This window comes from Salvelinus sp. IW2-2015, linkage group LG4q.2 (genome assembly GCF_002910315.2).
Source record: "Salvelinus sp. IW2-2015 linkage group LG4q.2, ASM291031v2, whole genome shotgun sequence".
In the NCBI taxonomy this organism is placed as follows: domain Eukaryota; kingdom Metazoa; phylum Chordata; class Actinopteri; order Salmoniformes; family Salmonidae; genus Salvelinus; species Salvelinus sp. IW2-2015.
Window position 1 is genome coordinate 16,480,097 of NC_036843.1, and position 23,680 is coordinate 16,503,776.

The following is a 23,680-nucleotide window of genomic DNA, read 5'->3' on the forward strand; positions in this document are numbered from 1 at the left end:
AGATTCACAACTGTCAGTGTCCATGCTAGCTGGGCTAACAACAAATGTAGAATTACTGATGCTAGCATTGGATTTGCTCGTGGAAGCAGAACAACTTCTGTTGTCGACAGGTGCATGTGTAGTACTGCTGGTAGTAGCAGTACTACCAGTAGAGCTGGTATGTGTCTCTATGGACGCGGGCCTTACTTATTTTAACCATTTATCCATTTTCATCAAACGGAAGGAGTAGCAGCTACATTTGGCTACATACGGACCGTTAGTGGAATTCCCGCGAGAGAGTAACGGTTAATGTGATTGGATATTAATTATTTGACTAGCCTACCTGTATTTGACATTGTGTTGTTATTTCGCTGAACACTAGATGGTTTAATTTTATTTTTGGCGGTGAAACGAGCCTACTCAGGCGAGAAGAAAACCTTGCCTCTGCGAATCACATTTTTATTTGGCGTACCCCCAACGGCATTGTGCAGTTTGGGAATAGCTACTCTAGACTATACCACACCACACAGCTAACTAGCTAGCAATACACTTACCTTCAACAATGCTTTACTTTTTATTTATTCATTTATCATTTTTTGGCGACTCTAGCTTTGAGGTGGGGTTAAGAGACTCGAGGGAGGGGGGGGGTTACAGGAGGGATTAGAGAGTTAAGGGAGACAGAAGAATGAAGAAAGTAAAAGAGCAAGGCTCATTGGTCAAACACAAAGAAGCGTGCGAGGAAGGAGACGCTGGGAGTCAGGGTTAAATACCAACTAAGGACACCTTAAACGGGGCAGGCTGAGCAGCTATGCAGGGCACTGGAGTCCCCCCGCAGGTGCGCCTTTGACAGATGTGGCCTCCCTAACCTCTCTCTCAGCTAGAATGGGGACCGGGGTCAGGCCAGACATAGCCTGGGGCTGCCTATGGCACCCGACTGTCTCTGGAACTCTCTCTCGTTGCTTTACACACAAACACACACACAACAAATCTGGTGGCGACTAGATCAATTGGATTATCGCCTCTTAAAACAAGATCCACAATTTCCTGGGAAAGCAGTATCCCTTTAAAGAGGCCGAACAGCATTGTCATCCTTGTAAAAAATACAGCAGCATTGTCATCCTTTACTGTCTATCTCTCTCTCTATTACTCTCTATCTCTCTCTCTATTACTATCTCTCTCTATTACTATCTCTCTCTCTCTATTACTGTCTATCTCTCTCTCCATTACTATCTTTCTCTATTACTATCTCTCTCTATTACTATCTCTCTCTATTACTATCTCTATTACTATATCTCTCTCTATTACTGTCTCTCTCTCTATTATTGTCTATCTCTCTCTATTACTATCTCTCTCTATATTACTATCTCTCTCTATATATTACTGTCTCTCTCTCTCTGTTACTATCTCTCTCTATTACTGTCAATCTCTCTCTCTATTCCTGTCTATCTCTCTCTCTATTACTGACAATCTCTCTKTATTACTGTCTATCTCTCTCTCTATTACTATTTCTCTCTCTCTATTACTATCTCTCTCTCTCCATTACTCTCTCTCTCGCTCTCTCTATTACTATCTCTCTCTCTATTAATGCCTCTCTCTATTACCATCTCTCTCTATATTGCTATCTCTCTCTCTATTACTATATCTCTCTTTATTACTGTCTATCTCTCTCTCTCTATTACTGTCAATCTCTCTCTATTACTGTCTATCTCTCTCTCTATTACTATCTCTCTCTCTATATTACTGTCTCTCTCTCTCTATTACTGTCTATCTCTCTCTATTACTACCTCTATCTCTATTACTATCTCTCTCTCGATTACTGCCTATCTCTCTCTCTCTCTCTTGCTATTACTGTCATCTCTCTATTAATGTATATCTCTCGTCTATTACTATCTCTCTCTCTCTCTATTTACTGTCATCTCTTCTCTATATTATGTTCTCTCTCTCTCTATATTACTGCCCTTCTCTCTTCTATTACTTATCTCTTCTCTCTCTCTATTACTATCTCTCTCTCTCTATACTATCTCTCTCTATTACTATCCTCTCTCTATTATATCTTCTCTCTCTATTACTGTCTCTCTCTCTCTATTATTGTATATCTCTCTCTATTATATCTCTCTCTCTATATTACTGCTCTCTCTCTCTATTACTATCTCTCCTCTATTCCTGTCTGTCTATCTCTCTCTCTCTATTACTGTCAATCTCTCTCTATTACTGTCTATCTCTCTCTCTATTACTTATCTCTCTCTCCCTCTCTCTCTATTACTATCTCTCTCTATTAATGTCTCTCTCTATTACTATCTCTCTCTATATTTGCTGTCTATCTCTCTCTTCTATTACTACTATATCTCTCTCTATTACTGTCAATCTCTCTCTATTACTGTCTATCTCTCTCTATTACTATCTCTCTTCTATTACTGGTCTATCTTCGCTCTATTACTATTTCTATCTCTATTACTATCTCTCTCTCAATTAATGCCTATCTCTCTCTCTCTCTCTCTTCTATTACTGTCTCCTCTCTCTCTTACTGTCTCTCTCTATTAATGTATATCTTCTATTATATCTCTCTCTCTATTATTGTCTTCCTCTCTCTATTACTATCTCTCTCTCTATATATTACCTCTCTCCTCTCCTCTCTATCTCTCTCTCTCTCTCTCGTCTCTCGCTCTCTCTCTTCTCCTCTCTCTCTTCTCCTCATCTCTCTCTCTCTCTCTTCTCTCTCTCTCCTCTCTCTCTCTCTCTCTCTCTCTTCTCTCTCTCCATCTCTCTCTCTATTACTGTCTCTCTCTATTACTATCTATCTATCTCTCCTCTCTAATTACTATCTCTCTCTCTAATACTGTCTCTCCTCTCTCTATTACGGCTCTCTCTCTCTCTCTATTACTATCTATCTCTATTACTATCTCTCTCTCTATTATATCTCTCTCTATTACTATCTCTCGTCTTCTCTATACTATCTCTCTCTATTCTATTCTGTCTCTCTTCTCCTCCTCTCTATTATGGTCTATCTCTCTATTACTATCTCTTCTCTCTCTCTATAGTGTCATTCTCCTCTATTATTTTGTCTATCTCTCTCTCTATTACAATCTCTGTCTATATATTACTGTCTCCTCTCTATTACTATCTCTCTCTATTCTGTCAATCTCTCTCTTATTACTGTCTATCTCTCTCTCTCTTCATTTCACTGTCAATCTCTCTCTATTACTGTCTATCTCTTCTCTATTACTATCTCTCTCTCACTCCTATTACTGTCTCTCTCTCTATTACTCTCTCTATTACTATCTCTCTCTATATTACTGTCTATATCTCTCTCTATTACTATCTCTCTCTCTATTACTGTCTCTTCTCTATTACTGTCTCTCTATCTATTACTGTCTCTCTTCTATTATACTGTCTATCTCTTCTATTACTATCTCCTCTCTCTCTTTACTATCTCTCTCTCCTCGATTACTGTCTCTCTCTCTCTATTTACTGTCTCTCTCTATCTATAACTATCTCTCTCTCTCTATTACTATCTCTGTCTCTATACTTTATCTCTCTCTCTCTATTACTATCTCTCTCTCCTCTCCTCTCTCTCGATACTGTCTCTCTCTCTTTCTACTACTTGTCTCTCTCTCTCTATTACTGTCTGTCTTCTCTCTCTATTACTTCTGTCTCTCTCTCTATTAGTCCTTCTGTATCTCTCTCTCTCTATTACTGTCTCTCTCTTACTATAATTCTCTATTTCTCTACCTTCTTCTCTTTCCTTGCTCTACATCTTACTTACTCAATATCTCTATTTACATCTTACTCTATTTCTCTCTCTCTCTTTCTAGCCCATGAGTGCAACACACAGAGAACAGGTCACCATGCTTCATATAGTTCAATCATGATTGCTTTCCTGTTTCCCCCCATCAATTCCTCTCTGTTTTTTAATTACACCCAACTCACTTCCAGAGAAGCTGGTCTTCATCTACTAAAAGAGAGGACAGAAAGAAAGAAAGAGAAAGAAAGAAAGAAAAGAAAGAAAGAAAGAAAGAAAGAAAGAAAGAAAAGAAAGAAAGAAAGAAAAGAAAGAAAAATAAAGAAGCTTTCCCCTGATGGCGCATAACATACATTCTCTTCAGCTGCTGTCAGAATAATTTTAGTAATTTTTTCCCTATGTCCAGCAAACATTAGTTTGCACATTAGCTTGACCCAGTTAATGTGTCTTTCCCGCTGCAGAGGGAGAAAAGAGAGGGAGAGGATCCAGGCTCGGGTTGATCAGAGCCGGGCCCGACTGAACTGGGCTGGTGGCCTGTTCATGCATTATGGACCAGAGGACCTAGCCACAGCCAGAAAGGGAGGGAGGGAGGGACAGCGCTCTGAGGAACATCTGAGAACCAAAGGGAAGGGAAGAGAGGAGAGGAGAGGAGAGGAGGGAGGGAGAGGAGAGGAGAGGAGAGGAGAGAGAAGGAGGAGAGGAGAGGAGAGAGAGGAGAGGAGAGGAGAGGAGAGGAGAGGAGAGGAGAGGAGAGGAGAGGAAGAGGAGGAGAGGAGAGGAGAGGAGAGGAGAGAGGAGAGGAGGGAGGAAGCGAGAGAGGAGAAGAAGAGAGGAGGAGAGGAGAGAGGAGAGTGGACTGAGTGGAGAGGAGAGTGTTGTGGGGTGTGGCAGAGTGGAGGGGAAAGCTTGGGGAAGGCAGGAAGGAGGGAGTGGGTGAAATCCTCTGGTAGAACTTACTGGAGATCCTCTGGTAAGACTTACTGGAGAGCATTAACGCTGTCTTTTCTTTCTATTCTTTTGATGTGTGCTTTTTTTTCTCATAGATTCCAGCATGTTAAGAGAGAGAACAGAGAGGGGGGGTGAGAGAGAGAGGAGGGGGAGCTGATCATTCTGCTTTTAATATCACCATTTGGAAAAGGGGCCAGATAGTCTGCAGTGAGTGAGGGGGGGAGGTGGAAAGAGAGATAGAGAGAGACTAAAAGAGAGGATGAGCCTGAGAACTGAGGCCCCTTGAAACAGCTTGGAGCAAAGCAATGTGTGTGTGTGTGTGTGGTGTGTGTGTGTGTGTGTGTGTGGTGTGTTGTGTGTGTGTTGTGTGTGTGTGTGTGTGTGTGTGTGTGTGTGTGTGTGTGTGTGTGTGTGTGTGTGTGTGTGTTGTGTGTGTGTGTGTGTGTGTGTGTGTGTGTGTGTGTACACCAACGTGCGTCTGAGAGTGAGGCCTGTGAATGCCTGTAAATGCCTGTGAATGCTGAATCCAGCAAGAATCTGGTCTCAGTGCGGAGTGGAGGGAGCAGGAGAGATCCATTTTAAAACTATGTGCATTAACTATACTGGCCCCATAGATTAAGCACTCTGCATGAATAATTTAGCCACTCTTATGCTAATGGGATCATGAAAGTATCCCCTCTGTTCTGTGTTTTCTTCCCCCTCCYGAGCAACTATTCTCAGCTTTCAACAATAGCCCTGCCCCTTCCGAACAAACCCAGTGACACTGACAATGCTTTCACAACAACCCCACAGACACCTGACTAGCATGGCCTGGACATGTAGTGACACAGGTTACAACACCTTGGAGACCTCTTCATGTACTAACCTTATACATGTAGGAAAGTGATACCATGTAGTAAAGTCATGCTGTAAAGTCTATTTTACGGCCAGGCCTGTGTAGGAAAGCTCTGGGTTGATCTGACGTCAGTCTCCTGCTTTGGCTAGGGTGTCACTAAGGTGTGTGGACACAGTGATTGATTGCACAAATGCCAGTAAAAGCCACAGGCGGAAAGCACACCAGGCACATCATGATAGCTCTTAATTTATTGTTAATGCGATCATTGTTGCCATTTAAGTGGTTTTGTAAGCAATCTACTGAGGGCAGGCTCCTCTTCCTAAACCTTTCACCCTGGCTGCTGCTGTCCTCACCCTGGCTGCCCTCACTTCATCCTCTTTCTATCTCTCTCTCTCTCTTTCGCTCTGTTCTTCTTGAGCATCTCTCTCTCTGCTCTCTGTATTGTTTTGAAAGAAGGAGGAACGTCTAGCCTGCCTGTTTCCACTGCTGTGGTGTTGTGGTGAGGTAGGGGCACTGTGTAAAAGTTATCAGTCCTCTAACAGCTGGGAGTGACGGCCATAAAACAGCAGGGCCCGGTTCTGCTTTACTGTTTATCTGTTGTTTATTGGCCAGTATTCAGCTTTAATTACTAGTCTAAATTAAACTCTAACAGGCACCCAGAGACAGCCAACTAGCACATACACACAGGGCAGGAACAGCAGACACAACAATGCAACAAGGCTTCCATCTTGTGTTTTAGCTGAGTCCCTGGCTTCCTTTCTGTTGTGGTTTCCTTTTACTTCTCTTATTTTGGGGGGGACTTCATTTGAGCACACAGTAAAGCTGTACCAGGGCCTTGAAAAAAGAGAAAAATAAGCCAAAGGTCTGGAAACTGACAGATTTCTGGGTTTGGCCAGGGAGCCGTGTCCCCACAAGGAATGACCCCCCTCTGGTGAGCTCAACCACAATGGCCCTGCCTAGAGGGGCCCCTGGCCAGGGATGGGCGAGCTGCACACACTCCAACACACACTGAAAACACACACACCACACCGCCACCAGGGCTACTGTAGCACGCTCCCACCAAGCCCCACCACTCTCTCTCTCTCCCTCAACCTCTCTCTCTCTCTCCCTAAAACTCTCTCTCTCTCTCCTTCAACCTCTCTCTCCCTCAATCTCTCTCTCTCTCCCTCAACCTCTCTTGCTCCCTCAACCTCTCTCCCTCAACCCCTCTCTCCCTCAACCTCTATCTTTCTCTCTCTGTACCTCTCAGGGGAGTCTGTGTAGCTGCAGAACATGGAGGATTGTTCAATTGCTGAGAAAATGTACAAAACGTTTTCTCTTTTTTTTTGCTGGGGCTTTTGGTAGTAAAATGGGGGGAATGGTACGGAGAGGCCTTTTGCTCACCACTCAAGATGTCAACATGGATTTGGTTTTCATGCATATCTAATAATTATAGGAGCGGACTGAAGAAAGGGAGGGAGGGAGGGAGGGAGGGAGGGAGGGAGGGAGCTTCCCTAACTTGAAGTTGTATCAGTAGTGAGGATTTACTGTAGTTGAGTGAGTCTGTGAGTGTATCTGACAGTACAGTGTTTGGCATGGACATGAAGTGGAGTATGCTTCATCCGTTTCCAGCTCAAACACACTTTGGGTGTTTTAAACTGATATTGGCCACCTTCTTCGAAATAAACTCCTATTTTTAAACAGCCACTGACATCAGGTCTGACTTATTACTACTTCATTTACGTTTCTGGTGTCTCAAGATAAGCTCAGAATAAATCAAAGGTGCTGCTAATCAAAAGGGCTACAAGACGAGCCAACACTGATGCTCTGATAGTGGAGAGCACTGAGCTGAAATCTGTAAGGAAGCCTATTGAAACTTCTGCCATGCACCACTGCTGTTTATCAAGCTAGAACACATGGAGTTCTAATCACAGACAGTAAGTAAGAGTGCAGAATTTCCCCCCAAGGTGATAATTCATATTTTCATTTTTGGAAGGGATTTCAGAGTGGAAAAAAAGTGTGTGAGCGAATGAGGTGGAGGATGAGGAGGGAGGGGGGTGGGGTGTTAGCAGGCCTGTGTGCTGTACCCAAACCCTCTCTCCAATGTGTCAAAACCTTAACTGGCAATCTCTACTGACAGCTATGAGCATGCTTCACCTTGCTTACTGCTTCACAATAAATGATWCCTTAAGAGYGGATACACATATTTTCTCACTGGTTAACCTCTCTTGYGTACGTGAGACGTTAGCGTCCCACCTCTTCAACAGCCAGTGAAACTGCTGGGCGCCAAATTCAAATACAGAAATACTCATTATAAAAATTCAGAAAACAAAACATATTTTACATAGGTTTAAAGATGAACTTCTTGTGAATCCAACCACGGTGTCAGATTTTTWAAATGCTTTACGACGAAAACATACCTCACGATTAATAGAGAACATTACAAACAGCAGACAAATCATTACAAACAGTAACCAGCCAAGTAGAAGAGTTACACAAGTCAGAAAGAGATAAAATTCATCCCTTACCTTTGATGATCTTCATATGGTTGCACTCAGCAGACATTCATTTACTCAATAAATGTTCCTTTTGTTCGATAGTCTCTTTATATCCAAAAACCTCCGTTTTGTTCCCGCGTTTTCTTCAGTAATCCACAGGCTCAAACGCAGTCATTACAGGCAGACAAAGAAATCCAAATTGTATCCGTAAAGTTCATAGAAACATGTCAAACGATGTTTATATTCAATCCTCAGGTTGTTTTTAGCCTAAATAATCGATAATATTTCAACCGGACAATAACGTCATCAATATAAAAGGTAAACAAGAAAGGCACTCTCTCGGTCGTTTGCATGAAAAAGCTCTGTGACACTTTAGTGTCACTCATTCGGACTGCTCTTACTTCCTCATTTTTCAGAATACAAGCCTGAAACAATTTCTAAAGACTGTTAACATCTAGTGGAAGGCATAGGAACTGCAATTTGAGTCCTAAGTCAATGGATACTGTAATGGCATTGAATAGAAAACTACAAAAACAAAAACAAAACTACTTCCCGAATGGATTTTTCTCAGGTTTTCGCCTGCCAAATCAGTTCTGTTATACTCACAGACACTATTTTAACAGTTTTGGAAACTTTAGAGTGTTTTCTATCCAAATCTACCAGTTATATACATATAATATCTTCTGGGCCCGAGAAGCAGGCAGTTTAATTTGGGCATGCTTTTCATCCAAAATTCTGAATGCTGCCCCCTACCCTAGAGAAGTTAAAATGTTTTCTGGCAGGGGTTCAGAATAATGCTCAGTGCTGAGATACAAGCGAGAGATTATGTTGTTACGAATGTACATTTTCTCTAGGCCTGTATCTACACTCACACACTCTCTCTCTCTCTTTCTCAGAAGGGAGGGAAAGGTATGAGAGGTGTATGCTGTCATGTAATTMACCTAACAGGAACTATAAACCGTCAAAGTAATGACTGATTAACATGAGGAGGAAAACAGGAGAATTCACACTCGCCAACGCATCCACTTAGCCATTGTCAGAGACCCCTGTGTAGGTTATATAAATCAGGAACATTTCAACACTCACTAGAAAATACAAGACCCAAAAAGGTGGCCTTAAGACTTCTCATTTAAAAGAAATTAAGCGATTTTTTTAAGCCCCACTATTCTTTCAACCTGCAGTGGGCTAAATCAGGCCCACACAGAGTAATTATTGGTAGTCTTAAACAAATCTACTTTGAAACAAAAGTATACYCCTCACACACATGGTTATGGGCTTACAAAAAAGCAGACACCTGTACCATGTCAGATATAGAGGTGAAATGTTATACATTTTGAGATTGGATCCCAATATTACACTTTATATACATCACAGAAGACTGAAATATAACAAAACTGTTTGATATAGAAACACTGGATTTCCGTCATAAAAAAAGTTTAAAACTTTATTAATTATGAAATGATTAAAAATATGAGTAACATTCCACCCATGAGGCCAAAGAGGGGGCTTTTGGTCATTGACTGCAGGAAAGGGCTACAAGTATTCGCAGAAAAGGATGATTAACTTATGTTTTTTTTGTTCGTTCCTTACAGCTCTTGTCTTTCCTTCCGCCTCCCTGACTCTCTATCTCTTTCTCTCTATCTCTTTCTCTCTATCCCTTTCCCCTCATTCTTTCTTTCATTCTTTCTTTCTTTCTTTCTTTCTTTCTTTCTACAGTACCTCAACCTCCACCCATTTTAACAGAGGCTAACCTGTTAAATACCTGATTAATTAGGTGAGGCACACGTTTGGCTCTTTCTCTGTGGGCTTAAGTGTTCAGACTATGGAGTGTATTTTTGTAACGTGGAAATATGGTTGAGATGAGAAGGCTATCCATGCATGGAGAGGAGTAGAGTGGAGGGGAGAGGACAGGGGGCTCTGTCAGAGTGGAAGGGCCAGAGTTGTGAGTCAGGGAGAGCTTCAAGCGTAAACGTAATTGCAAGAATGTGAAAAATGAGGCGGACGGGCTCCCGAGCGGAGCTAAAGGTCAGAGCGAGCCTCACACGAAACAACTGGCTGGAGGACGGCCTCATTAGACCATTAAATCAGCTGCCTCCTCTCTCTCGCTCCTTTCTCTCTTCTTTTTTCTCATTCACACTCTTTTTTTCTCTCTGTCTTGATTTTCTCTCCTCATTTTCCCTACTCTGTTTTTTCTACTCCTTTCTCTCTACACCTCCTCGTTTTGGCATCTCTTTTTCTCTCTCCTCTTTCTTTTGTTCTATCCCCCTCCTCCTTATTTTCCTTTTTTTCACTCAGGGGTTTGAGCTGGAGGTAAGTACAGCATTTATCCCCTTTTGGTCTGGGGCAGAGAGGCCCAGGTCTGGTCTGGGGCAGGGAGGCCCAGGTCTAGTCTGGGGCAGGGAGGCCTAGGTCTGGGGCAGGGAGGCCCAGGTCTGGTCTGGGGCAGGGAGGCTCAGGTCTAGTCTGGGGCAGGGAGGCCTAGGTCTGGGGCAGGGAGGCCCAGGTCTGGTCTGGGGCAGGGAGGCACAGGTCTAGTCTGGGGCAGGGAGGCCTAGGTCTGGGGCAGGGAGGCCCAGGTCTGGTCTGGGGCAGGGAGGCACAGGTCTGGTCTGGGGCAGGGAGGCCCAGATCTGGTCTGGGTCCTACTTGGCCCAGTGCTCAGCGTCGTACGGTAACTGTCTTGGCCCATATTGATCAGCTGTTACTGGATCCGGTGATGAGAGGAGTCGATAAGTGCTCTGTGGATTACAGGTCACTTGTACATATGCGTGTAAGATAATCAATAGGGAGTGCATTTCTTTCTACTTCCTCCCTCTCTCTATTATTTCTCTCCCTTGTGCAGCCTTCTTTTCTGCATCGCTTAGTCTCTATGAAAGGAGGGCTCCTGTACTGGCTTTGACTGAATCTCAGAGCTACTGTTCACCTTGCCAGACACAGGCCACAGTGACTGGCCAGATCCTCTCTAAATCGCGGTGCACCTCGAGAACCGGAGATACTGTCAAGGCCAAGCCCCTTTTGTTCAGCCAGTCAGCTGCCTTTGATGCAACTAGTCCTGACACGGGCCCACCACAAAGGTCTACTCTAGGAGTGTCTCTGTGGTCAGTAATGGCTCAGCAACACAGCCACTCCGACAGACTCACAGACTCAGACAGACTCTATGATTAAACCAGCACAACCACAGAACACACACACACACCATCAATATATTTGATTGCCTATCTGCAAAAGGATAGCCGTGATTGAACTTGACAAGCATCTGGCCTGTTGTGGAGACAGACAGTGTGAGGGAGAAGAGTGTGTGTGTGTGTGTGATGAAATTCCATGCAAACCCCAGACGGAAACAGACACACACACACACACACACACACACACAGCCGCCAGTAAAAGGAGCTCTGACTGCAACAGAGAACATTGAAAACAAGGGCAGGACAAGAAAGGAAAGGCTAGTGGCTAATCAACACTGTTGTCTTAGCAAAGACACTATTAAGATAACAGTGTTGAATCCCTTATTCATGAATTGAAACAAGTTTGTTAGTTCTGTTTTGGTGTGATGCCTTGCGTTGATGTCTTCGTTTGAATACTTCAACAAATGTGAATACTAGAAAGTCAGAACACTGTAACTATCCAAAATGCAGACTCACAGACATGACTTGCATTATAACTATAATATTGTGTACAGGTTGTTCTTTTTAATGCATTGTGGCAGGCTGGCTGGCAAGCAGTCCATCCAGTCTAGAGCCAGATAAAAACACAAGTTGTTCTGAGTTGTAATTAGGCTTGTCATGCTAGCAACGTTAATATGTTTTAAATGCTAGTGAAAACTGGCACAAATATCCTATTAATCACCTGCTTTTCTTAGAGCCCTGTTCAACTCCACCCCTAAATAGCTACAGTTACAGCAGTTAATAATGTGCTGTGCTGTGCTGTACTGTTATGTGCTGTGCTGTACTATGCTGTGCTGTGCTGTTATGTCCTGCACTGTGCTGTACTGTATCTGTGCTGTGCTGGTGCTGTGCTGTGCTGTGCTGTGCTGTTATGGTGCTGTGCTGTATGTGCTGTGCTGTGCTGTGCTGTTAATGTGCTGTGCTGTGCTGTGCTGTGTCTGTGCTGTGCGGTGCTGTGCTGTAGCTGTGCTGTGCTGATACTGTTATGTGCCTGTGCTATGCTTGTTATGCTGCTGTCCTGTGCTGTGCTGTGCTGTTTATGTGCTGTATGTGCTGTATATACGTGCTGTGCTGTGCTGTGTGTACTGTGCTGTGCTGTTGCTGTGATGTACTGTGCTGTGCTGTGCTGTGCTGGCTGTGCTGTCTGTGACTGATGCTGTTGCTGTGCTGTGCTGGTACTGTCTGTTGTGCTCTGTGCTGTGCTGTGCTGTGCTGTGCTGTACTGTACTGTGCTGTGCTGTACTGTGCTGTGCTGTGCTGTACTGTGCTGTGCTGTTGCTGTGCTGTGCTGTGTTATGTGCTGTGCTGTTATTGTGCTGTGCTGGTTCTGTACTTGTACTGTGCTGTACTGTGCTGTGCTGTTTATGTGCTGTGCTGTGCTGTCTGTGCTGTGCTCTGTGCTGTGTTGCTGTGCTGTGCTATTTTATGTTGCTGTGCTGTACTGTGCTGTTCTGTACTGTGCTGTGACTGTACTGTGCTGTACTGTACTGTGTGTACTGTACTTGTGCTGTGCTGTGCTGTGCTGTGCTGTGCTGTTATGTGCTGTGGCTGTACTGTGCTGTTATGTGCTGTGCTGTACTGTGCTGTACTGTGCTGTAATGTGCTGTGATGTGCTGTACTGTGCTGTCTGTGGCTGTTATGTGCTGTGCTGTGCTGTCTCTGTACATGTTATGTGCTGTACTGTGCTGTGAGTTATGTGCTGTACAGTGCTGTGCTGCTGCTGTGCTTGTGCTGTGCGTGTGCGTGTGCGTGTGTGCGCACAAGTGAGAGAAAATGGACACTTCAACACTATTTCTAATGAGGAGTTGAAGAGTAAGTGTCAATGCCATCCATTCTATTTATTCTAGTCCTATAAAGCGGTGGATTGGCAAATCCTTAAAATGTTACATTGCGTGCGTGTATGTTTTTGTGTGGGTGTGTGCATGCGTGCATACCTGTGTGCATTTGTGTATGCTGGCTCACCTTGCTCGCTGCTTGTTGTCACCGCTCTGTGAAGCGTGGCCCCGCTGGAGGGCCCTGGTTGCCGGCCGAGTGTGTGGAGGTGGCGTCATCGTGGTCTCTCCAGGAAGCTGGGTTCTGTTTGGAGTTTTACAAAAGAAGAGAGGAGGATCCATCCAAACCGCAAACCAGGAGAGGAGAGCAGGAAGGAGGAGGAGAGAGATGGGGAAGGGGAAAGAGAGCGGGAGACCACATGAAGTATGTTGGAAACATCAGAGTGACATCTGTAAGGGTCTACAGTGCAGCGAGGATCTCTGTGACTGCTTGCATTCCTTGGGAAAGCAAAGACCTCTACTCATTCCCCCTAGCACACAATCAACAACGCTGCTACAATCAAAAGCAGAAAGACAAAAGCCACATGCACAAATGTCTAAACTCTGAATTCACACAGTTTCATTAACACATAAGAGCACACAACACAGAGAAGACAGTTAATGTGGAGTCTGATTTTGAACGGTGCAGGCAGGGCGCTCGCTGAAGAATTGTCTAAACACATATGGCCGGCGCCCGTGGACTTAGTTTATACCGTAACCAATTGAGACTTCCGTGTCAAGTGAGGAATATCGAGGAAAGAAGTCTAAATACACCACAAAGAGCTATTCATCATGACGCACTGTCAGAAATGAACATAAGAGATGACAGTGATTCTCCCTCTAATCTGCCAAACAATATGCACACAACACACAACAACACACACACCACACACACACACACACACACACACACACAACACACACACACACAACACACACACACACACACACACACACACACACACACACCCAACAACACAGACACACAGACACACAGAGAGACCACACAGAGAGACACACACACCCCGAGAGACACATACATTCAGAGAAAGCTCAGAACACTCCTACAGAGACAACTGGCTCCAATAGTGGCATGGTTTGCACAATAAAAACTTGGAGCTCATAAGTACAGTTACTCCTCCCTTTCTCTACTTCCCTTTTTCCTCCCTCGGCTCCTCCCTCTCTCTCCTCCCTCCTCTTCTCTTCATCTCTCTTTTTCCATTCTCTTCTTCCTCTCTCTCCTCCCTTTCTCTCCTCCCTCTCTCTCCTTGTTCTCTCTCTCCTCCCGTTTTCTCTTTCTCCTCCTTCTCTCTCTCCGGTCATTCCCAGGTCCCTGCTGGTCCGGACCGGGGAACTGGCGTCCTACAGCACAGTACAGGAAGGCTTTATCAGTGCCACACGAAGGCAGGCTACAAGTGGAAATTTCCTCTGCCATTCACACCACAGAGGGATAGACTGACCACGTCACTCCTATACACACAGTACAGATAGACACATGAGTCACACACACACACACACACCTACACTCACAACACACACACACACACACACACACACAACACACACACACACACACACACACACAACACACACACACACATACTTACATTTACAATCACATATTTATACACAAGACCATCGCTCACATACACCATAACACACACACACATACAAACAAAGTCTAGTCTATCCCAACTTAACTTGTCACCTTTTTAAAAAATGACAAAATGTTGGCCCAACTTGTCTGGGGCCCTGGAGAAGCAGCCCCTTGAAAGGAGCCCAAGCCAAACAAACACAGGCCTGCACCAAGGCTTCCCACAAACCTTAGTCCACTTCTCCCAGCTCAATTTGTTTTTGTCTCAAACACACACACAAATATTAAAAGCAGGAGGGAAAGTACAGGCCACAGAATTATTTCAAAAGAGACTGTTTTTACTAATCACCTTAAGCTCAGTAGTGATCCTGCTGAACGTTTGCCTGCTAGTGAGGCTGCCCCAGTTTGAGTGAGCTGTTCTGGGGGAGGACAGACAGGAGATTGAGTTCACGAGGAGAGGCTATGAGGCAGCAGCACAGAGCGGTTAGCTGACTGGCTGGTTGGTCCTTATGTGCTGCCGTTGCTGCTCTGGCTCTGGCTGTGCCTACGAGCAGCTCAGCGGCCCTCCTTTCATCTGGTAAGTTTTTGGGGAGGAAGACTGTGTTCTCAAACAGCTCGGAGCGGAGTGGAAAACAGCAGGCAGACACAGGCCCTTCAGCCCCAGCACTCCACTACAACCCCTCTCAGCGTCAGCTGTTCTCCGGATGGCAATCATATAAAGAGCTGGGAGAATTACCCAGAAGAGGAGAGGAGGTGGGTGGAAATAAGGCAGGCCGGACAATAGCCCCCGCATGGGTTTTAGCCCTTCTGAATGAGGGAGTGGAAAAGAGGTGTGCTTCGATGCGGTCAAGAGCCTTCCTTTACAATTATCTGTATATTTATTACATAGAGGGTAACAACACTAACGTGAGCCATCTTATTACACTTCTATTAAGCCAATGTCATTAAAAAAGGAAGGGCAGGCAAAGGGAGGGAGGCAGGCTGAGACAGAGGGGAGAGAGACTGAGAGAGAGAAAGACAGGGAGACAGAGAGAGAAAAGAATAGCGACTGAGACAGATAAATAGTGTCTCCATTCTCGGAGGCCATGAAGTCCAAACCCCAGCCACCAGATATGCAGCCGATTCGTTTATAAAGAGGCTGAAAATGTGTCTCGGCGGGACGCAGCCTCAAGAGCCCAGGCAGTGCATGATGTATTTAGCCAGAGCCAGGCTCCACAGACCCCAAATGGGCTCTTGTTGCTCTAAGGGAAGAAAATGACTGGGTTCCACTTCCTGATCACTGAAACACCCATTGCCGGCCAGACTGACCTAGAAGGCTACTCTACAGTACGCTAACTAACTCAATGACTCTCAGACTCTCTTTCTCTATCTCTCGCTTTCTCCACAACACTGCAGCCAGTCAGGACAGCCTCGGATCTGACGGCCAGCTATGCCAGGGAACCACATGCATTTAATGCAACGGCTGAATCCATAGGACTAAATCTAGCTATCATAGCACAGTAATGTGTCATTTTTAATGGCTCTGGTACTAAATTCTATTCAGAGACAGCTTAGCTAATGGGAGTGATATTTGGCAGTGATTTGCTAGCCAGAAGTACAGTAAATGGAAGCTTGGCCAGGGATCTAGGCCTTGGACTAAACTAGGCCCTGTTGGTCACTGTAACATAAGCAAAGACCAAACAACTGTAGGAAAATTATGTAGGTCCAAACAAATGCTTATGTTTTCATTTGGTCAAACAGGTGCTTCACTATGCGTAGATGTCGCTCACCTCTCATCAATAACCGCTCTCGCATAACATGGCAACAAATATCCCAACACCTGCGTTAACTTTCCACACTCAACAGGGCGACAAAAGCAATAGCCTTCCTTTCCCTGCTGTGAATTATTCAGTGAACCTCTCCAAGCTATGAAAGGTGAGCGCACACCAAGGCCTGCATTACCAATACACAGGCAGACACACACTCACAAACACAGATAGCAGGCCTCCCATGAGTCCATTAAAGTTCAAACAAGACGTTAAAAAAAAAATACTTCACCCAAAAGGGTCTTTCTTCGTCAATCTAAAAACCAAGATCACAACAACAACAAATCACAATGCCTGTAGCACCACGTCATGTGACTACTCCCTGTAGCTTGGCATCATTAGGAGTCAAACAGGGTTCACTCCATGCTCTTCTCTAATTGTGTTAAAGAGCACTGTTACCAGGAGAGACCAGAGCAGCAACGATGCGAACGCAACACAACACACAGCGCAGACAGGCACACAGGCAGACAGACAGGCAGGCAGGGAGACAGGCAGAGAGACAGACAGACCGTCTGACAGGCAGACAGACTGGCAGACAGACAGGCAGGCAGGGAGACAGGCAGGGAGACAGACAGACAGGCATACAGATAATAGATAGACTAGATGGAAAATAAGATACAAGGCAAGCTTGGTCACCCGTGGCTGCCTTCTCTATTTGCTGAGGTTAGCGACTCACAGCTGATAATGCATGTTGTAATTAATATAAAAGCAGGATACAATATGTGGGGAGAGCCTTGTAGTGCATCAGGGCAACAGGAGAACAACTCACTCCTCTCCTCCTGTTGTCCTCCTTTTCTCATGTACACACACACTTGCCCTACCCATCACAGCAATTTCACTGGGTTTTTTTCTTCAGTACATCCCTTGGACTATAAAATACAATTGATTGAGCACCGTCATTGAATTTAATTCAAATTCCCAAGAAACCAAGGAACTGAAAAAGAGGAATGGGCACTGAAAAACTGGTATAATGCAGAGTGAGGCGGGGGACTACACTGGTGTAGTGTATACTGTTGTACCGCTTCCTGCAACGGCTGGGCCTGGGAGGCTCCTCTACTGAACATGTCCCATATTGCTGACACACCAGAAACATAAATCATCATAAATCATAGCCAGCTGACATTTCAAGACACATCTTGCCACACCGCATATGCAGTTAAAGTCCTTGCACATTTTTGTTGAATTTGACACGTAATTACAGAGACACGCCAAAAAAAGATGTTCAAAAGTGAAGGTGCTCTTCTAATAAACAACTGAGAATTTTTTCAGCACCTACAATTATCCTCCAAGAATAAAAAGGAAACATTAATAAAGCATCTAATAATTCACCATTGTGTGTTTTAAGAGATAGGCGTGGCTGGCAGGCAGTGTGTACAGTGGGTAATTTACTTCAGGGCAAAATAAGTCTTCATTGCACTGAATGGCACATTACATGTGCAATCATTCCATCAGAAAGCACAGATAACAACTTGATTACACACCATTGAGCTCTATGTGATTTACAACCTTAACCAGGTTTCCATCCACAGTCTTTATGTGAGTAAAGTCATACTGTATAAAAAAAAAATCACGACAGCTGTGACGGAAACAGGAAGTTTCGGTACAATTGTATAAATGCCAACCGAGAATTTTTGTTAATTCGACATGGTCGGATCTTTTTGTATCAGTAAAATTTGTTAATGTGAGAAATGGCGGTGGAAACGCCTTTAAGTGCACATACTGATATAATAACCATCATATCGAAGTAAACGTGGAGTCACGCGATGATATGGTGTGTTGTCTTCTCACTACGCCTCGGGAAACCATGCAGTTTTTTCCCGCTATACATGAAATACGTTATGATGGACATCACAGGGTGTTGAAAGTGCACGGTGCTGTGCTGATGTTCCTTTCCAATAATTATAGAGGGTCTTATTCTGGTGACATGATGATCAAAGCTTGGCTGCTGTTTGACAAATTAAAATAATCTATAATAATCTCATAATGTAGGATATACCCGCACTGTATCTGCGAGCTTTAGGCTAGATGGCTTGTGGGCACATTCGCTATACAACACAAAAAGTGTGTAGAGTTGAAAATGAGATGGAAACCCATTTAACTTGTATTTTCTATTCGGTACATGGGAATTTTACCGCAAAAGTAATTTTTATATGCACTACGTCATCACTCACAGACTTTTATCCACATCAAGTAAAATTGATGGAAGCACATCTGGAAAATGCGCAGATTTATTTATGCTGATTTTTTTATGTTCACATGCAAATCTGTCGCCAATTGGATGGAAACCTAGCTACTGACTCACAAACATGAGAGCATAACTCCTCAATCTGACAAGTGATTAACTAAAAGACACATCTACAACACACATGACAACATCTTAGAATACAACTGAAATATTTCAAATGACAAAACAACAATAAAATGATTGCTCTTATACACCCCTAAGCAGTAGTTATTATGAACATGCATGGCATGAGGTGCAATAGGTATGAAACAGTGGAGGATCCTCAGAGGAGGAAGGGGAGGACCAGGAATTTCATTTTTAAAAAAATACTGAAACTTTTAAAAAGCTATTATTTTTAGTTAAAACTGTACTAAATATATTCACGTCACCAAATAACTGATTAAAAAACACTGTTTTGCAACGAAGGTCTACAGTAGCCTCAACAGCACTCTGTAGGGTAGCACCATGGTGTAGCTGGAGGACAGCAATTTTTGTCCTCCTCTGGGTATATTCACTTCAATACAAAACTTAGGAGGCTCATGGTTCTCACCCCCTTCCATAGATGTACAAAGTAAGTATGACGACTTCTGGAGGGCGTCCTTCAACTTATCAGAGCTCTTGCAGCATAAACTGACATGTTGTCTATCCAATCAAAGGATCAGAGAATGAATATAGTACTGAAAGCATAAGCCACAGCTAGCTAGCACAGCAGTGCATAACATGAGGTGAGTAGTTGATTCGAAGAGAGAAAAATACAATAATTGAACAGTTTTTAACAAATACATTTCTTCCAAAATAAATAAGCAGCAGAGAGCGACAGCGATAGCTATATTTTATTGTATTTTTCTTTTCAATTTCACCTACTTAGCTAGCTAGCTAATGCAGCTAATTTAGCCTACTCAACAACCTGACTCAAACAGAGGGGAATCTCTGAGTGGAGAACTGCAAATGGAGCACAAAATGAGTCTGATGCCAAGCAGAAATTACAATAAGAAGCATTTTAAATCTGCATTTAAAAAACACAGCAAGATATTTCTTATGCGTTTAATATTTTTTTCCTGCGTGAAAAATGCAGAATTCTTCATTAACACAACCCCTAAGTTTAACTTGCGTGTTAATCTAAGTAAGTGGCTGAATTAATAAGGTGACATAGCATCATATTGTGTTAGCTTTCTGCCGTGTTTGAGAAGTTAAAGCCCTTTGGAAGACTTATTTGTACAGCTGCCACTATCTTGAGTACCTTGCTGCTTTTTCTCCTCTCTGTTCTTACCCGTCTGCTCCTCCCCATCTTCTCAGAGCAGAGCAGGCAGGCCCGTTGCCCTAGCGACTCCAGACTCCACACAGACACAACCTGTAGCCTACACATGCTGCTCCAGAGCCAGTACTGTTCTTCCTTCAGACAAGCATGCGTCAGAAATGTGTTCATTTGCACAATGTCTCTCATTCACAATCACTTGTAAATGTCCAAACTCACCAAAAATGACCTATATATGTATAACCTTATGAGCTGGGTTGCCTGTCTTTGCAATTTGTTTATTTTCGTTTTCACTCATTAGCATATTTAGCTACCAGCCATTAAAATGAGCTATTACTTGTGCTAATTTTGTTAGCATTGTGGTAATAGATGCCCAATGGGCTTTTGTTCTTTTTTTTTGGCGCCCCCTTGTGTACTAAGCTTGGAATTCCGTATATGCAGGTATGAGAGAAGGACGGTAATGATGACATGGAAATCTGGATACCACCCAACCCTACATGGGGAGGTGTTTTCACCTGGTCAAATATAGCTGTTGTGTTGTGCACTGAAGTCCACAAGCGAAGGGAAAATGTGAGAGGAGGAAAGCACGTAGATGTGATGATGCAGTTTGTATGGCTGCTATGAAAGTGCACTGTGTGTGCGGGTGATTAGGGGTGTATTCATTCTACCGATTCTGTGGCAAAAAGTTTCTTAAACAGTAGCAAATGGAACAAAACGGGATGGACCTACCTGAATTTGTCCAATAGAAATTCTCGTTTTAGTTGCAACACGGTTTTGCAACTGTTGGGACTAATGATTACACCCTAGATCAGCTAGGTGCAGGAAAGAGTGTGCAAGGCAGTATTGAATGTGTCACTGTCTGTCACCTTGTCTCTCGACCTGTGTACCTACTTTCATTCATAGGTTAGGTTGTAGCAACCTCATGATGGGTATAGGGCAAATTCAAGAATCATGTGTTAGTCTAAACCTATCAATGTGACATAGAACTGTGTGAATGGAATATGAATGACAGTCATCCAATATTTTGTAAAAGAAATAAGGTAATGCTCATAAACATATAACAAATCCTGGTGTAAAATAAGCTTACACATATCTTAAGAATATGATCATAAAACTACAACTCCGGGAATGTGTTTTAGCTCAGTTGTAGTTTGCATTGGCGTCTATGTTATGGGGCTAGGATGGAGGGATGTGTGGGTAGCAGAGGGGTGGGGGACTGCAACAAGTGAGCCTCGAGCCTCTCTCTCCCTACTACCCATAGTGATTAGACATGCCAGCCAACAGGCCCCTGCATCTGAACACTAATCAAATCGGAAACGTAGGCCCAGACACAAAACAATTGTCTGGAACAGTGCAGCCAGGCCACTCAACGACACATTGTTTTGATGGGGGGATCCAAACAAAGTCAGTCCAGTTGGCGAGAGCTACTTATATTAGAACACCTTCCAAAACGGACAAATTCCACGGTTTAACCGCGCTGAAAGCTCGTGAGGCTAGACGTAGGCTACGCAGGGAGGCAGAGTGTACGATTATGGAGCAAAGAGCGGGTAGTACTAAGCATAGGCACTTAAAGAAACAGGCCATTTATTACATGTCCAATGATAACAACAGAAGCCACTGTATATTGTACAGTATATCATATTATTGGCATGAATCCTTGTCACCATCACGATCAATGTGTTTTTACAGCCCAAGCCTTTACCAGAGAATGAAATGTAAACACTAGTGTTTTCTCTCCGGCCGTGCAGAGCTAAGATAACCTACACATAACCTTTGTGGGAACTACAACCAACAGCCCTCAAGCGTTGAGAGAAAAACCGAGTGGCAGAAAGTCAACTCCCACAATATTTCTTCATAACAAACAAACTATGCACAAGTCATAAAAAAACTGTCTCAATAGCAATGTGCATGTATTGGAGGAAAATTAACATCTTGGCTAATATGTAGGACTACTGATTGAAAAAAAGCCATGCAAAAGACAGGAGGGGGCACAAAGAACAAATTCATTAGAACAGATCATATTCAGCAACCATTAATTCTATTCGCCACCTTAATTGGATGTAGCACAGAGAAGACTGAAATGTAATTTCATTAATMAAAAGACAAGCAGGCACAGCAACTAACGAACGGCACCGCGGCACTGATCGTTTGCTAAGATCCAGACAGACCCTTGTTTTCACTATCCATGTGAAACAAAACATCATCAATTTTCCTGTGACAGGGGTGCTTGGTGGCAGCGGTGCACTGGGTCAAAATGGCGGGGGGGGGGGGTTAGGACAGTCATAGTAAGCCAAAGTAAGAAATCAACAGTAGCATAAAGGCTTCATCCCCTCTGACAAAGGTATAATCCAATCAAAGACAACACAACGTTGAAGTGTAAATAACACAACTAATAATTCTTATTGGGTTCTAATGTCAGGTATGGATGGAGAGAAACCAGGGAGAGAGAGGGAGAGAGGAAAGAGGGAAAAACAAGCTCAAAGCGATGTCTACTTTGCAGTGAAGAACCTCATCATCTCCGGCAAGCCTAACTTTCACCAAATGAGAGGTAGAGGTATATAAAAAATGCATATCAAAGCAAAGAAAAATGGACGCCAGAGATTCAAACTAAATAAATGTGCATATCTAACTATCAAATTGCCTTCCCCTCTCCAACTAGAAGAGAGGATAGAAATGCATGATAAAACAGAGACAAAAATAAATAATAAAATAAATAAAATACAACAAGTGGAGCTGCAACTGCTAGCCATCCCTACAGTACACACACATGTGTTCCTATATGCAGATTTCAATGGTGTGTCCACTCATATTAGTCCTCATCATATTTGGGGCAGATACAACTCAAACTACTAAAATATGATATGGATGTGAGTGTGCATAATGTGGGGGACATAGCCATTAACTACAGAGTTTTAGGGCCTGGTTAAGCACAGGCCACTAGAATATACACTCTACAGTTATAGACCTAAATATCCTCTGTTATTCATGACACAAGACCTACAGTTGCAGCCATACTGTTTTCACTGTTATATCAGCAATTATATTTTGCACTGCATTTCACATTACTGTCAAGAAGTACTGTATAATACAAAATCAGTGTAAAATTAAATATATTATTACTAGTGATGTAGTTGTGACAAAATAGGTGGGTAAAGTCTGATCGTCAACACACTGTACAACATAGTATAACAACGTAAAGCCTAAGCTACAATGCACATACTTTTTTACATTTGCACAACGATAATCTGATAGCACATCCATTATAAGCCTACAGTTCACACTACAGTTGCAGCGCTATAGTATCGTAGTAAACAAGGTACAGAAACGCACAAGCAACCTCCTGCTTTGGTAAAACTGTACACAACAATTAGTTGTTGTAAAATGTTAATTGTTGCCACAATAAAAAAATACATCTCTCCAACCTAAAACGTCGAATGAACAGTCAGTATATAAACGAGCCTAAAACAAATGACTTGTCAAGCACCTTCACGTTTGTTTATTGCTGCTCCTGATTTTCTTTATTGGCATATTTAATTAGCTAATTATCAAAATAATATTTCTCACAAGTGGAGTCGATGACAATTGCTTAGGTCCAAACATTGCGAGGGAACATTGGAAACTGGCTTGAGTATATCAACCATCTGCCACGAAACTAAACAGGCTATCTAATCTCTTGAGTATAAACAAAAGCATGCCTCATTTCTACACTTATTCTGTAAAAGAACTCCACAATATTGAGCTTTAAACCGCTGCTCGGCCCCATTTTGCTATGGGTGTTAATTGTGTTTTAATTTACCTTAGGCATTGCACTCTGACTATCCAACTCTGAACAACGCCGCGGCTATTCAA

The 23,680-nt window shown here is 43.3% G+C and overlaps 1 protein-coding gene across 1 annotated transcript in view; it reads right to left on the reverse strand.

Moving 5' to 3' along the window:
- The window catches only part of LOC111963408 (homeobox protein Meis2-like), a 150,436-nt gene that overhangs the window by 121,300 nt on the left and 5,456 nt on the right, over window positions 1-23,680 (reverse strand). Inside the window, 2 exon segments of the mRNA XM_070443408.1 lie at window positions 13,105-13,165; window positions 13,168-13,218. Of these exon segments, the coding sequence (XP_070299509.1) occupies window positions 13,105-13,165; window positions 13,168-13,218 (112 nt within the window).